Below are 15,793 nucleotides of genomic sequence, written 5' to 3'. Positions count from 1 at the left end.
GTCCCTAAGATTAGAAGGGTTTCCAGACCATATGATCCACTGGTCCACAAACTGGCGCAAACTTTGTTTACAATTCTGAGATTTGACTCACTCTATTTCTTATCGCTTAAATGCCTTTTTCTTCTTTTAATCAAGTGATAGTGAAAGTATGTATTTGTGGCTTGTCTTTTTCAACTTCCTCACTTGACACACACCACTCTATTATTGCCAAATGTCAATAGTGGGCACAGATTAACAGAAAGACCAGGCAGAGCTGCCACTTGGGTCAATAAAATGGGGTTTGCTTACCTAGAGCAGAGTTTTTAAACTACAGCCCTTGGGCTGAATCTCTCACTACCTGCTTTTGCAAATAAAGCTTTACTGAAATACAGTCATGCCCATTTGCACTACAAGGGGAGAGTTGGTTAGTTACAAAAGAGACCAAAAGGCATTCAAAGGCTAAGGTATTTACTGTCTGTCCATTTTTGGAGAAAGTCCGCTGACCCTGATCTAGAGGATAGAGAAGGAAGGTAGCCCAGGGAGGATAAATAGCAGAGAGAGAGGCAACCTGATGGGGACAGAGAGCAGTGAGGCTTTGTGACCCCAAGCCCTCTGGTGGGTAGTGCACAATTGCAGATGTCAAAGCCTGGGGCACTGAGGTCATATGAGGCCTCCTGGGAGTAGGGCTCCTTCTGGGTCAGACCTGAAAGACGTGAGGCAGTAAGCAGGAAGACATCTGCCTGAATGCTGGCCAGGCTATGCTGAGGTCACTTGGCAGACAGTAACCCCAGCCACAGAACTGTACAGAATATTCAGCCTGCACACTCCACCCTGGTCACCCCATGCCTCCTCATGCTGCCAAAGGTGGCCCAAGTCTGCTCCTGAGCTGAGGGCTGCAAACCGGGCATCCCCGGGAGTGAGGCTAACACCCTTAGCAATGGGGCTTATCCTGCAGTGGCAAGACTACAGGTTGCCATGTTAGTCCTCCATTTTTGACATTTCACTGCACTTTTTGTCCCAAAGTCAAGGGACCATTAATTGAAAGCAGCATACTGCCCTTTGGCTCTCCTCCTCAGCCATGAGAGGTGGCTCCTGCCCTCTGGGGTTGCAGGCACATCAGCGGGGGCGGGGCAGCTCAAAGCCACATGGCAGTCATTCCACCACAGGTCGCCTCCTGCTGTCAGGAAATCTGTGGTCCCTCTGAGTCAAATGTCTGGTAACTGCCTCCCACTAAAAATTCACACGTTGTTTTATGTCTTCCTCTTCTACATGTCAGTCATCCTAATACGCTTCTTCTCCAAGATTGTTTCCCTCAGGGTGTAACGTACCTAGTTTTTGCTTGCAGTCTTATGATAACCCAATCACTGTCCTCCAGAAATGTTCCAGTGTATTAATGCGCCTCTTAAAAATAACATGCCCACAGCTGGACAAGCCCTCCAAACATTCCCATGCTACCTCCTGCTCCGCTCCAGTAATGTAATGAGAATAGGCCTGTTTGTTTTAGCAGCTCCCTCCTACCTCTTCCTTCATATGGCAGTCTCTGGCCCTTTGGCTTATGTTCATGACTGATGGGGGTCATGAACAGAGGTGGAGGAAATTTAATAGCCACTGAGTGTCTTCTAAGTGCCAGGCATTGTATAGATACTCTACCTGATACCTTATTTGTTTTTCCAACAAGCCTGCAAGGTAGATATTATCCCCATTTTGCAGATGAGGAATCTGAGGCTCAGAGAAGTTAAGTAGTTTTCCCAAGGTCACACAGCTGGTGAGTAACAGTCCTGGGCTTGGAACCCTTGTTTCTCGGCTGTGAAGCCTGTGTTCTTCCTCTGCAGTATACTTCCTTAACACCACGGAGCTTAGGCCGGCAGACCTCAAGGTCATTTTCTTATGAACAACTGTCCGATTTCTCCAATTCTATTCTTGTGTCTGTTTTATTTTTTAAATTATCCTTTTCTTCTGTCTCTAAAATGCTACTTACCCACTGAAGAAAAATGGAAAGTGTAGAAAAAATACAAATGAAAATAACAACTCTATTCACAAACTTACCATCCAAGGTTACCCATATTAAAATATAACACAATTTTGTTTTCTATGCATGTATGAGATTGAACTTCATGAAAAGGCCCATATTCAATAATTTTTGATCTACAAAAAAGGGTCATTTTATATAATCCTTTTTGAACATACAATGAGAATCACACTGTTCATGTAAACTTTGTATTCTGCCTTTCACTTAATGTTACATTCTTAGCATGTCCTGACATCTTTTAAAACTCTTGGTAAGCAGCATTTTAATGATGGTATAACATTAAAGTAATTTGGTTTTAAATAATTTAGTTAACTATTCTTCTCTTGTTGGACATTTGCGTGTTTTTCATTACAAATAGTTCTGAGATAAACATTTTTATACATTAATTTGCTTTTATATTTCTGATTATTTCATAGAATTAACTCCTATAGGTCAAAAAAATGCATATTTCAAAGGTCCTTGATACATGCTACTTTCCAGAGAGAGTGAACCAATTTTCATTCTCACTATACCCTCACCTGCATAGATATTATTACTGTTAAATATTTGTTAATCTGGCTGATAAAAAATGGTATGGCATTATTGTTTTTTCATTTCCTTGATTATTTTTAAGGCTATTGTGCAATTTATTTTTTTCAACCTGAAAATGCAGGTCTTTACATTTATCTCTTTATGTCACATTGTTCCATTCCACTGAGATCTTTTTGCATCAAAGATGAGCCAATATGTGGAACGGCTACTTGATTTAGGTAAATGTCTGCTTGGTTGCATTAATATGAATACAGTGTCTAGATCAGGGGAAATGATGGTCCACTGTACGTCTTCCTGGTCAGAGAATACATCTGGAGCTTCTCAACTATCTAGTTCTGGGTGTCTTATTTAAGAGGGACATTGAAAAACTGGAGCATATTTATTGAGTAGACTGGTGAAGGCCTGGCAATAGAGATTAAAGACACAGAGAACCTTTAATGCTGAGCAGGTAAGTGGGGGACAGATGGGCAGAAGGTCTGTATTAAGAATTGACAGGCCTATCCATCTCATTTTCATAACTCTCATGGAAGTCTAAAGCATTTCTCAAATGCAAAGTTTATTTTTAAAATAATGAGAGGCCTTAGGTATAAGGCAAATTCAGTTTCTTTTAAGTGACTTGAGAAGCAGAAAAATGACCAATAGATGCAGTTTTGAAAGTAATAGATTTTTAGCCTCACATGAGATAAAAATCTAATATTTTGCACAAATGTATCCAGAATCACTATGTCAAGAAGCAGTGAGCACTGAATCCCTGGAGGTATTCAAGCAAGTCTTGAATTCAGGGTGATGGCAAAACGCTCCACACCTGGGACAGAAAACTTGCATTGTCGTCAGATGATCCCCATACCTTTTCCAAAGGCAAGATGTTAGGAGTCTGTGAATCAGTACCTGGGGGCATGAACAGCATAGCAGTCAGAGTTGAAACCATTCAAGCATCTGGAAGCAGGTACACCCTGAGGCAGAAAAAGACAGAGCCAGCCAAGGTGGGCAGGTGGGGCTGACACATGCCTCTCTCTGCAGCACGAGTACCTGCTGAAGCTGAAGGTCATGTACACTGTGGGCTATAGCTCCTCCCTGGTGATGCTCCTGGTTGCTCTCAGCATCCTCTGTGGTTTCCGGTGAGAACACACTCCAGCTTGCCATCTCCCCAGCCTTCCCCAGGCGTGGACTTTGGGTCTCTTTTAATAGCTCAGGCCAAAGAGCAGGTCACTTTGTTACATCTGGGTCTAAAGCTTACCTGTGACAAAACAGTGAAGTTCTTGTGACCTAATTCATTCCATTATTCTTTCAACAATTACTGAGCATCACTAAGAACTTACTACACCAGTTATTTCACATGTATTATTTCTAATTTTCACACAATGCTATGAGATAGGTATCATTACCCCCATTTCACAGGTGTATTAGCCAGATTCTTGTTTGCAAAAAACAGAAATCCACCTTCAACCAGCTTAAGAAGAACAAAGGTGACCTGACTCACATCACTGACAAGTTCAGGGACAACTGGCTTTAGGTATGGCTAGATCTAGGTGCTCAAAGGCATCAGCAGAGCTAAGTCTGTCTCCCTCCGTGTCTGTGCTCTGCATTGGCCTCATCCTCAGGCAGGCTTTCTGCAGGGGTGGCAGAGACAACCACCAGTAACCACAGGAGTACATCCTACCAGCTCAGCAACACCAGGGCCAAGAGAGCTGCTTCCCCATTCACTTCAAGGAAAGGTCTGGGGGAGTTCTCATAGGGCCTGCTTGGGTCACATGCCCACCCCTGACCCATCACTGCAGCCAGGGATGGAGTGCTCTGATTGGACAGGCCTGTTACAAGGGTGGGAGGGTGGAGTCATTCCTTACCCAGTGCCCAGAATGGGTTCCCCATAGGAAAGCCTGGTACCGGAAGACAGGGCACCAGCCACAGACTTCTGACCCCTATAGCAGAGGAGGAAGCCCAGGCTCTGGGAGGTGAAAAGGCTTGCCAAGTTCATGTAGCTAATGAGTACCAGAGCCAGGGTCTGATTTCAACCCCCAGTCTGTGTTCTACCAGTGCTGTTGGTCCCTTCCCTTCTGGTTGCCTGCCTCCTGCACCACCCACCCTTTTGAAGAATTCTGGGAGCTGGAGATGGTGGTAGATCAGGGCAGAACATAATCTTGCCCCTATCCCCCCAGCTGCTGTTGTCACAGCATGAGACAAAGTAGACCGGGCACCTAGGGGCCTGGATTCTCCTTCAGCTTCTGCTAACAGAGATGTGCAACCTGGAAAGTGCCCAGGACCTGGGCCTGGGTTTCCCCAGGACACTGGGGGAGGTGTATGCCTGGCCGATCCCCAGACCCTCTGGTGCTGGCCCCTGCAGCCCCACATTCTCTCCCTCCAGGAGGCTCCACTGCACCCGCAACTACATCCACATGCACCTGTTCGTGTCCTTCATCCTGCGAGCCTTGTCCAACTTCATCAAGGATGCGGTCCTCTTCTCCTCAGATGAGGCGGCCTACTGTGATGTCCACAGGGTAACATACCTGCTATTCCAGGGCCTGGCTGGGCCTGCCTGCCTTACCCCGTCTAACTGTGGACTTGGGTGGGCCTTCTGGGAAGTCCTCAGTGAGCCTGCACTTAATGCCCAGGGTAAAGGAGCCAGTTCTGGGGCTGAGACAGGAGGGTCAGGGAGGGACCCATATCCCCACATCAACAGTCTGAGGCAAGCATGGGAGCAGTTTGTCAGGAAGCTGATGGGGGCTGCTATTCAACTCCTGGTGTCCAGGAGAGGACTGCCTGCTCGGGGACCTAGATGCATGGCAAGGGTCCTTTTTCCTTCTGCCATGTCCCAGATGTGGACAGATGGCCAAGTGTAGAGAGAGGGTTGAGGTTAGTTGTAGCAAGACAAGGGTGAGCATATGTCTGTATGCCTGCATAAGCTCACATATGCACAGTCATGTTTTGTTAAACCTAACCCTCTTCCTCCTTCTGAATGCTCAGATGAGTCTAATTCATTGCAACATCACTTTGTGTATTGGTTGGGAATCCCTTTCGCAGCACATGACAGAAAACCACATATCAGTGGCTTCAACAGATGAGAGTAGTTTCCCACATGAGCAGTCCACAGATGAGCAGTCCCGAGATGGCACGGTGGCTCCGTGATGCCGTAATAGTCATTTTCTCTTTCTGGTCTGCCCTCCCTGGATTCCATGCTCTACACTGCATGTTTGCAGTATGGCTGCTGCAACCCCAGGCCAAACATCCATGTCCCAGACAAGGAGAAGGAAAGTCAAGATTAAACATATTTTCTCTTTGGGACGCTTTGCCTTTCATTTTGGGAAAGAATGCTTGAGGCACCTATCTGTATTTCATTGGTTAGAATTGTGTCATGTGACCACACAAACTGTAAAAGAAGCTGGAAATTCCATTTTTTTACTATCATAGTCTCCATAGCAGAGGCAAGCAAGGGAGAAAGGGATCAGAAATGAGACTGGGTCAGTCAGCCTGCTTGCCTCTTCCCACCACTCACAGCTCTGATTTTCTACAGATCTGTTAGTTTTTGTTTATAGTTTTCTGCATGTGTATGTGTGTTTTCTGACTCAGACTGAGAGGTCCCTCAAGTAGGGTCCATGTCTCTCAGGGAGATTTCCAGGAGGAAATAAAGGTACCAGACTGGTAGTCAGGAGACCTCAATTCAGGCTAACCCTTGCTGACCAGAGGTGGAAAAGTCCACAGTGCTCAGCAGGGAACCTTCTCGGGTTCTACTAAACACCAGACTCACGAGCCAACTCATGGGCTGCGCCTGGAATCAGAGTCTCTGGGAGCCATAGGGTGGAAGCCACCCCTGGCCAGCAGGGCAGCACCAGGCCTCCTCTGAGGTGTGACCTCACAGCAGTGCCCACAGCAGCCCTCAGGCCGTTCCAGGAGTTGTCTCCCTAGGGAACAGCTCAGTGAAAGGAAGGACACCCTCTTAGGGTGGATATGGGAGCTATAGAAGCCTCATGTCTCATAATCCCCAGGGTTCCCAGCCCGTGGCCTCCCCATCAGTATTTAGAGATCAGTTCAGATGCAGTGTCCCAGGCAGGGGACATATTTTGCTCCAATCAGTGTTGCCTCCTCACACAGTCTGTCCCTTCTTCATCTGTGTATAGGGAAACTGAGTGTGGATTTAGTTAAGCCTTTGCTCAGAACTCCCTTTCCCTCTCTAGGCCTCAGTTTCCTCATTTGAAATACAGAGGAGCTGGGAGCTGGGCAATAGCTGACACAGTTTTATAACTGGATGCCAACACCAGAACTTGAATACAGTTCCTGCTTCTGTAGTGGCCCATTAACTCTGACAGAGCCTGCTGGCTTGTGGATGTCCACTCTCTAGAGAACTCTGAGGGCCTGGTCTTCTGACAGTGGGAGGCCAGTGGGGATGGCCTGGTCCTTGACCCCTAATACACCTGTCACTTCCACTGGGGCTGGTGGCCAGAAGGGAAACCCACAGCTGCCTGGCCTGAGGCTCACCTACCTCTCTCTGTCCAGGCAAGCTGTAAGCTGGTCATGGTCTTCTTCCAGTACTGCATCATGGCCAACTACACCTGGCTGCTGGTGGAAGGCCTCTATCTTCACACGCTGCTTGTCATCTCCTTCTTCTCAGAGAGGAAGTACCTCTGGGGGTTTGTCTGCCTCGGCTGGGGTATGTCTCTGCACAGGTGTAAGGGCTGTGTGGCAGGTGGGAAAGGGTGCGGGCTCAGAGGCTTTGGTTTCTAGTTCTAGCTCCATACTTAGTTAAATTAAATAACTGTGCAATCTTAGACAAATTGCTTGATGTTTAACTCTTTGGCCTCAGTTTATATATCTGCCAAATTGGAAATAATAGCTAAAATGTAGACCTGATTTCTGGCATTCAAAGCCTTTTACAATTTGATAGCACCCAACATTTGTTGCCTCATCTTCTTTAGACATTCTGTTTCATATTCACTCATTCTTGCTTCCTTTCTGTATCAGTTAGGTTGCCTTTGACTGTAGTTATCAGAAAATCTGCCTTAGACAGGCTTTAAACATAAAAGATATTAATTGGCTCATATAAGTGAAAAGTCCAGGGATTACTGACCTCAGGTGAGGCTGAATCCAGGTGCGGCTTGACAACGTTTCTTTCTGTCTTTCAACTTTGCCCTCTGTAGAAAGTACCAGCTTTATTGTTAGGCTGGTGTTCCCAATGTGACTGCCAGCAGCTTCTGAGAAACAAGCTATGTCCCAGCATTCCCAGGAAATATTCTGAGGTTCAGCTGATTGGCCCAGCTTAAGTCTCTTAGGAAACTGGAACCCATCACTGAGACCTGAGAGAATGGAATACACTAATTGGCTTAAGCTACTCAAAGCACATGGCCTCCCAAAGGAAATTCAGGATTCAGTTTCTACGAAGGAGGGGAAAAGGCAGCAAGACAGCCAACTGCAGGCCCTGTTACATCTCTTCTCCCTTTTTTTCCTGGTCAATGAAGATGATATGAACCCCCATTTCTTGAGCACTTGCTGTTTATATCCAGGCATTGTGCTCAGCACTTTGCACACATTATTCAGTCATCACAACATCCGTAGCCGTTCAGAGGAACCGTGGCTCAGAGATGTGACATAACTACTCAACAAGGCAGACCCAGTATTCAAAGCAAGGCCTATTTCCAAAGCCCCTTAACTCTTATTCTGCCATTAACAAACACACATCCTTCCATTCATCAAGTGTTCATTTGATAAGTGTATATGTAAACCTACTGGGTTCTAGAAAGAGAGCCAGGTTCCTGTGAGTGACTCAGATTACAGGGATAGCCTGTGTACCAGCTGTTGGGCTCATTTGCTTTCTTCTTGGTGCCTTTAATTAAGAAGTGCCTCTGCCAAGAAAGCCCTTGCTCTCTTCTGCTTGTCTAAATCCTTACATGCAAGGACCCTATCTCCTCACCTGACCATCAGGGGTGTCACCTGAGCTGGCTGAGCTTGCTGAGCCCTCTTGCTTCTGAACTTTGGCAGCCTGATTAGCACATGACCCTTGGCTGGCAGGAGCTGTAGGGCTCACAGATCTCAGGATTTCTGCATAGGCCTGTGTCCCAGAGTACTGCGGGATGCAGGACTTGCTCTCTGCTGCTGACTCTGCCCAGACCAACCAGTTTGGAGCCCAAGGCACTGAGCCCTGACTCCCAGGTCAGCCAGCATTTTGCTGTATGAATATGGAGAGTTTCATCATGAATAATATCAGATCATAATTTACTCAGCTTTCTTTGAGCACTTGTTTGTGCTCAGAGGGGCTAGTTGAAATTACAAAAACAAAAATAAAGAGTTCCGTCCTTCAAAGGGTATGTAGTCTCATCAGGGGCAGAGTTGCACAGTGATATCTCTTTCACTGGATTTTAGGAGGTTTAAATAAGACAATGAGAGATTTCCTTTATTCTTTAATTATTTATTGAGCAACTACTAGATGCCAGGAGCTTGTGGGTAGAATAGTACATAACCTAGCAGCTGTTCCTTGCCTCTGGGCCTCTTTGCCTACACAGCCCAGGAGATCAGGAAGGGGCTCAGGAAGATCTAGTCTTCCATCTGAGAGAAACCTTTCCCTTGTAAAATCAGAGGCCCCTCCTCCTGCCTTTGTACTCACCTTGTCTCCCCAGAGATAGGTTGCTTGAATGAGTATGCACCCACTGTAAAACTTTGCAAAAAAAATTTTTTTTCAGTAGGAAAAAAAAATTACCCTAGTACATCTATTGACCATTTTCTGGGGTTTTCTTCCAAGCATTTTTTTCCTATTCAGTTCTTCCCCACATAGCTGTGGTCATTCTGTATGTGGAATTTTGAATCTTGCTTCTTTTCATTAACACATAAGTATACTCTGTATTCTTTCAACTCTTCTGTAAACATTTTTAACTACTCTGTGGTTGTATTTAACCAAATACCTGTCATTTAGACATTTAGGTTGTTCCTAGTATTTCACTGTTATAAGTAACACACTGATGAATACTTTTATGGGCAAAGCTTAGTCTGTGTGTAATACAGAATCCTAGAATTGGGATCACTGAGTTAGAAGGAGTGAACACTTTTAACGTTTATAATACACAGCCGAAGCTTTCATTTTTTCAGAGTAGCTGGGGTGTTAGTCTGTGTGCAGAAAAAGGTGATAATACCGCTGGCTTTTATGGGGCTGAGCGAAGCTCCTGCTCACTGAGTGAATTTCAATTGGTGGTTCTCCAAGTGGAACCACCATCGGATCACAAGAAGGGTGTGTCAAACCCAGCTGGCTGGGCCCCACCCCCAGAGTCTTGGAGCCAGGGATGGGGCCAGAAACTCTGCAATTCTATTAAGGCCCCAAGTGACCCCAAAACTTATGGTCCAGGGACCACACTGAGACCCTGACTCAAGCCATTATCACTTTTTCACACTTGCCCATGAACTCCCTGTTAAAAGATGAAAAACAATGAACTGGTGGCCTTCAGGATCCACGTTCTTTGCCCAAAGTACCCAAAATTGAGGCAGGGAATCTTTTAAAATATTGTTATTTTTATCACAGTCATGCATATACTGGTTAAAAGAATTAACTAGGACTGCAAGGCTTATAATGAAGTAAAGTAATCTCCTGCCCCACTTCTGCTCCCCAGAGGTAAAACCCTTCAGTTCGTTAGCTGTTCCTCCTAATATTTACTCTCATGTTCCTAAGTAATATTCTACTATTGCTTGATTTATCCATCTGAGGCATTATTTGTTGAGTCCTCATGGTGGGAGATAAGGATATAAAATTCTTTATTACCTCCATCCTCCCACCAGAGTTTTCCACAATTTTTGGTTAAATCATATTTAACATATACATCATTATGTCTATGTAAGTATTGTTTACTGCTGAGCCAAGTGGTGTATAATGATTTTACTTCCAATATTTAACTCCTTATTTTTCATGGAGTCATTTTTAATTATTAATTTTTTTTATATTGCTGTCATCAATTTTCCCAAATTCTCCAAGAGAACTGGAAAACCCTCCAATACTATATATTTTTAAATTTTGGTATCATTAATCTACAATTACATGAACAACATTATGGATACTATACTCCCCCTACAATGCTATTTTCATATATCATCAAATCATCAAATGCAACAGGAAATCTATTTGTTTCTATTCATTTGGGTCTTTCTGCTGTATTCCTTTCCTAGGGCTGCCAGAACAAACTGTCACAAACTTGGTGGCTTAAACAACAGAAATTCATACTCTCACAGTTCTGGAGGCCAGATGTTCAAAATCAAAGTTCTGGCAGGGACGATTCCTCCTGAGGGCTCTGAGGGACACTATGTCCCACACCTCTCTCCTAGCTTCTGGTGGTCGCTGGCAGTTCTTGGGTTCTTGGGGTTCTTTGCTTGTGACTGCATCGTTCCAGTTTCTGTCTCTGTCTTTACATGGCTTTCTTCCCTCTAAGTCTCCTCTCTGTGTCTCTCGTGGCCTTCTTCAAAGGATGCCAGTCATATCAGATTCAGGTCCCAATAGACTGGCATCCTTCAAAGTATGGCCTCATCTTAACTAATCACACCTGCAAAGACTCTATTTCCATGTAAGGGTCACATTCTAAGGTTCTGAGTAGGATACTGTTCAACCTAACATACCCACCAATGTTCTTTCCAGAGCCTTCTGCCCTCCTTTTCTAGTTGGGCTGGTTGTTCTCTAAGACTTGCTCAACTCGCTTTGCTGAGAATTGCCTTCATTCTCCCCCACAAATCCTACTTCTGGGTTTCTTATCTCCCTCTAGTTTACTCTCAAGTTGTGTTGGAGCATATCCTCCTGCAGCTAACAAAGAGTGCATGAAAGGTAGATTTTTTTGCATTGTATATCTGCAAATATCTTTGTTCAACTTTTACACCAAATTTATAGTTTTTCTGGGCATAGAAATTAGGTTGAAAAATCATTTTCCTCCAGAATTTTGAAGGCCTTCTGTTTTGGCATCTAGTAGTATGGGATGAACCATATTATTTTGCTTTTTCAGCCATTTCACTCTTGTCTGCATAAGCAGCAGGATCTTCTATCTCCTGTTTCGAAATGTCTCAGGGATGTGCTCTCATGCAAGCTGTTTTCATCCTTTCTTGCTGGCATCTGGTGGCCCTTTCATCTGGAAACTCACATCCTTCATTTCTTGGACAAAGTTCTTATCTATTCAGTCATTTCTTTCCCTCTGGCTTTTATCTACTCTTTCTGAAACTATTAATCAGATGGTGCACAACCTAGAATTGACCTCTAATTTTCTCACTTCTTTCTTTGTGTTTTTCATTCCATTCTTTGTGTTCTGCTTCTGGATGATCCCTAGCCTTTATCTTACAACCCATCTGTGGAATATTTTATTTTGGTTATCATGCATTCAATTTCTAAGCACTCTTCCTTGTTCTCTGAATGCTCTCTGTTTTCAGCATCCTGTTTACTTCTTGCCCATGTAATCTTTCAATTCTCTGAGGTTATTCTTTAAAGAGATGTTTTGTTCTCCTATAGCCTGTATGGTCTATTTCCTTTGAGTTGCTTTTCTTTGATTGTTTTGCTCTTTGTCTTTCATGTAATCAACTTCCCTCAGATGTTGGTGACCTTGACTGTTCATATTTAAGAATAAGTCACTTCACAACTGACTGAAGGCCCAGTGTGGGGGGACAGGGCATGCCTCTCGAGGGAAACTGGGAGGGAAGGGGCTGCTGTGTGTGGGGTCCCCGGTGTTGCTGCCTGTGGGCCTTCTGCCTGCGACCGTTTGTTTAATCTCCTGCCTGGGGTGGGGAGTGGGGGGGCTGCAGCAAGGGTGGAAACCTGGCTGATAGGGCCCCGGAAACTGAGCGGCCTGGGGGTGGGGCTCTTACCATTCAGCATATAGATGAGCACTTCTGTTGGAAATAGAATCTGGGCCACATATATGACTTAAAATTTTCTGATAGCCACAGTAAACACGGTAAAAAGAAACAGGTGAAGTTAATTTCAGTAATATATTTAAACCAATATAACAAAAATTATCTTTTCAACATATAAATAATAAGAATATTGTTAACATATTTTACATTATTTTATTACCACTAAATCTTCAAAATCTGGGCTCCACCTTGCATTTACATCACATCCCCTTGGGACCAGCCACATATCAAGTACTCAGTGGGCACATATGACAAGTGGCTGCCCTATTGGTAGCACAAGCACAAGTGCAGACCATGTTACCCCTTCTCTGCTCTGCAGAGCTCCTCTGGAGTCTGGCCCAGGCTCCCAGGAGACCTCCAGTTCCTAGGGGCCTTCAGGATCTGTCTGATCCTGCCTCAGTTCCCAGAGCGTCCCTGGCACCCTTAAAGCACAAGGCTGCACGTTTCACCCAGGATTTACAAGGGGGTTTCCACAGCACCTGCCCACTCCCTGGGCTGGGGAGCTGATCGTTCTATTTCTCATAGGGTGTTGAGAATTGAGTCTTCTCACCCTGCCCCTCCTTTTATTTTTAACCCTCAGGTTCCCCAGCCATTTTTGTTGTTTCGTGGGCTCTCACCAGGTACTTTCTGGAAGATGTTGGGTAAGCTGTTTGGAGTAGAGGTAACATAAGTGTGTTTTATATTATCCAGTTCTTCAAACAGGATGGACACTACTTTGGCATTTTCTGGGAGAGGCCTGTTTCTCACAATGGGGGACACAGGCTACTTCTCTGGAGCACCCAGTGCTCCCTGGGTGTAGGTTTGCTGGTGGGCCAAGGCCCCCACCATGCCTGTCTGCTCCTTCTCTGGCTGCCCTCTCAGCTCTGTGTCAGCTCAGGAGCCAGAGGAGCTGTGAAATGCCAGCCAGGTGCTACTCAGCGAGGAAGCTCTAGGGCCCACTCAGGTTTCCTTCCTCCTGGGTTCTCCTGCTCAGTATCTCCTTCTGCCCTGGAGTTTCAGAGGCCCCTGCAGCCAGTCGCAGGAGAGCAGCAGCCCGTTCTCTGTCCTGATGGAACAGAGACCTAGTCTTACTCTCTAAAATGGGAAGAGGATGGAGGTAAGCCCAGGGGGCCTCCTGGGAGGAGGCATGTGAAAGAAAGCTTGAAAGAAGCCGGGGAGGAAGTGAGACAACAAACACAGCGTCAGGCCATTTCTCATCTGCACAGACACGACCAGTAAGTGGACTAGGTTGGGTGAGGCTCACAAGTGTCTTGCAGTCCAAATTCAGCCCAGAATATTTTTTCAAAATAATGTTTTTAATTGGGTGAATTCAGTTTTTGTTTTTAATCTGGATTTTCATCTTCTCCAGAAAAAATGGAAAGTTCTACCAACATTTCCCATTTTCCCTGACTCCATGCTGGCCTGAAATTCCACCTTTATTGTTCAGATCTTTGGGCTTGATCATTTTTCTTGACATCTTCTTGTTAAACTAGGAAGAATCATAGGAGTCAGGCTGGGGAGTGCTGAGTGAGGCTGTGTTTCTGGGCCTTTGTAGCGCCATGAGTGGGGGTAGGCCTGGGTGGGTGGCCCCTAGGGAAAAGATACAGGGAAAAGAAAAGAAAAAGTGGGCGGGGAGCAGAGGGTCTCAACCGTGGCTGCCCTTTAGAATCCCCTGGAGCTTTAAAAATACTGTAGACAAAATCGGCTGGAGTGAAGTTGGGGCTGAATTAGACCAGGCACATGCTCTGCTCTTTGCCAAGTACCTGCCATGCCCCATGTCCCAGGGGTCCTGAGGTCACATGTCAGTCACCTAGCCACTTGCTCACTGATGCCACCTGTCTGGCTGCTGTTGGCAACTGAGTTTGCTGCTGGGCTACCTTTGGGATCTGGGATTTTTCTGGTTCTCAGATTCCCATGCCGGCTCCCCCAGAAGCTCATGGAGCATGCATGGAGACAGGGGGCCTCTCCCTATGCCCCAGCAGTGCCCCTGGGCGGCAAGAGAGGGTTGGCTCTAGTGGTGCTGAGCACATAGCCCCAGGGTTCAGGACCACATCATGGGGCCTTCATACTAAGGACTTCTCAGGGGACTAGTCTTTCTGGCCATCCCAGCTCTCTGCTCCTAACCATGCCTGGCTGTTCCTCCATAGGTGCTGGGACATCAATGCCAACGTGTCTGTCTGGTGGGTCATCCGAGGGCCTGTGATCCTCTCCATCCTCGTGAGTGGCTGTCCTTCCCTGAGCTGGATCCCAGGGGAAGAGATGGAACAGTGACTGGCCTGTAGGGACAGGGAGCCAAGGAACAGGGCTGGCATTCTTCCCTCTAGGTGCGGGAAGGGATAGACCACAGAGCTTCCAGAGTCCGGCCCATCCACCAATGACAGGTGGAGGGAAGTGAGGTGAGGAGCAGGCAGGAGGCAAGTGTTAGGCTGGGGAAAGGAAAAACAAGGACATTCAAACAGAGCAGAGAGATGACATAGGGGAAGAACAGACCAGACCCCAAAGTCCGTGCCATATATGGAAAGGGGACAGCTCTTCCTGAATTCCATCCTGATGTGCCAAGACCTGGATGTCAGCCTCCTCCCTCTTGGAAGGAAAAAAGTTTCTAGTTGACTATTATGTCACCTTTAGCCAATCATACCTCTCAACACCCCTTAGGATAGCTTGCCCACTCCTAATCCCTTATAAGCGCCCCACCTCCCTAACCAGGCGTGACTTCAGGCCAGGAGAACATCACCCGGGGGTATTTAAATAAAGTACCTGGCCCTTTGTTGCCTCTCTTTGCCTGCTTATTCCGGCTAGAATTTATCTTACAGCAAGAGCTTACATAACTTGCTCTTGTCTATGAGTAGCAGTGAAATGTGGTGAGCAGAGCTCCTTGTCCTAAACTGGCTGACTCCATGCTGGTCTGAAATTCCACCTTTATTGTTCAGATCTTTGGGCTTGATCATTTTTCTAGACATCGTCTTGTTAAACTAGGAAGAATCATAGGAGTCAGGCTGGGGAATGCTGAGTGAGGCTGTGTTCCTGGGCCTTTGTAGCGCCATGAGTGGAGGTAGGCCGGGGTAGGTGGCTGGCCCCCAGGGAAAAGATACAGGAGTGACTCTTGTGGGCAGGGAGCAGAGGGTCTCAACCATGGCTGCCCTTTAGAATCACCTGGAGCTTTAAAAATACTGTTAGCCAGAGATTTGGGGATTGGCCTGGGTACTTGTTGTATTTTTAAGTTCTCAGGTGCTTCTACTTTGCAGTCAGGGCTGGGAGCCCCATGGCTGAGCCTGTGGGTATGGATAAGAAGAAGGGAGGCAGAGGAAGGAAGGAACACTGGGGTTGTCTCATGGATGGAATCCACCCTCAGTTCTGCACAGGGCAGCCTGCAGGACCAGCCGACAGCAAATGCCCTTCATGGGCTCGCTGAAGAGCGCTGGA

The 15,793-nt window shown here is 46.1% G+C and overlaps 1 protein-coding gene across 2 annotated transcripts in view; it reads left to right on the top strand.

Annotated features, from left to right (window-relative positions):
- SCTR (secretin receptor) overlaps positions 1–15,793 on the top strand; it is a 95,630-nt gene that overhangs the window by 70,750 nt on the left and 9,087 nt on the right. The window contains exons 5-9 of one of the 2 annotated variants that reach the window (XM_057505696.1): positions 3,560–3,657; positions 4,902–5,034; positions 7,028–7,181; positions 12,972–13,011; positions 14,518–14,587. In XM_057505696.1, the coding sequence (XP_057361679.1) occupies positions 3,560–3,657; positions 4,902–5,034; positions 7,028–7,181; positions 12,972–13,011; positions 14,518–14,587 (495 nt within the window). Of the gene's footprint in view, positions 1–3,559; positions 3,658–4,901; positions 5,035–7,027; positions 7,182–12,971; positions 13,033–14,517; positions 14,588–15,793 lie in introns of both variants that reach the window. The other variant, XM_036886610.2, reaches the window with a different exon arrangement.

The sequence above is a fragment of the Manis pentadactyla genome, chromosome 8, assembly GCF_030020395.1.
Source record: "Manis pentadactyla isolate mManPen7 chromosome 8, mManPen7.hap1, whole genome shotgun sequence".
NCBI lineage: Eukaryota > Metazoa > Chordata > Mammalia > Pholidota > Manidae > Manis > Manis pentadactyla.
Note: the sequence above shows the minus strand (reverse complement) of the source record. Positions and strands in the feature narration are given on the sequence as shown.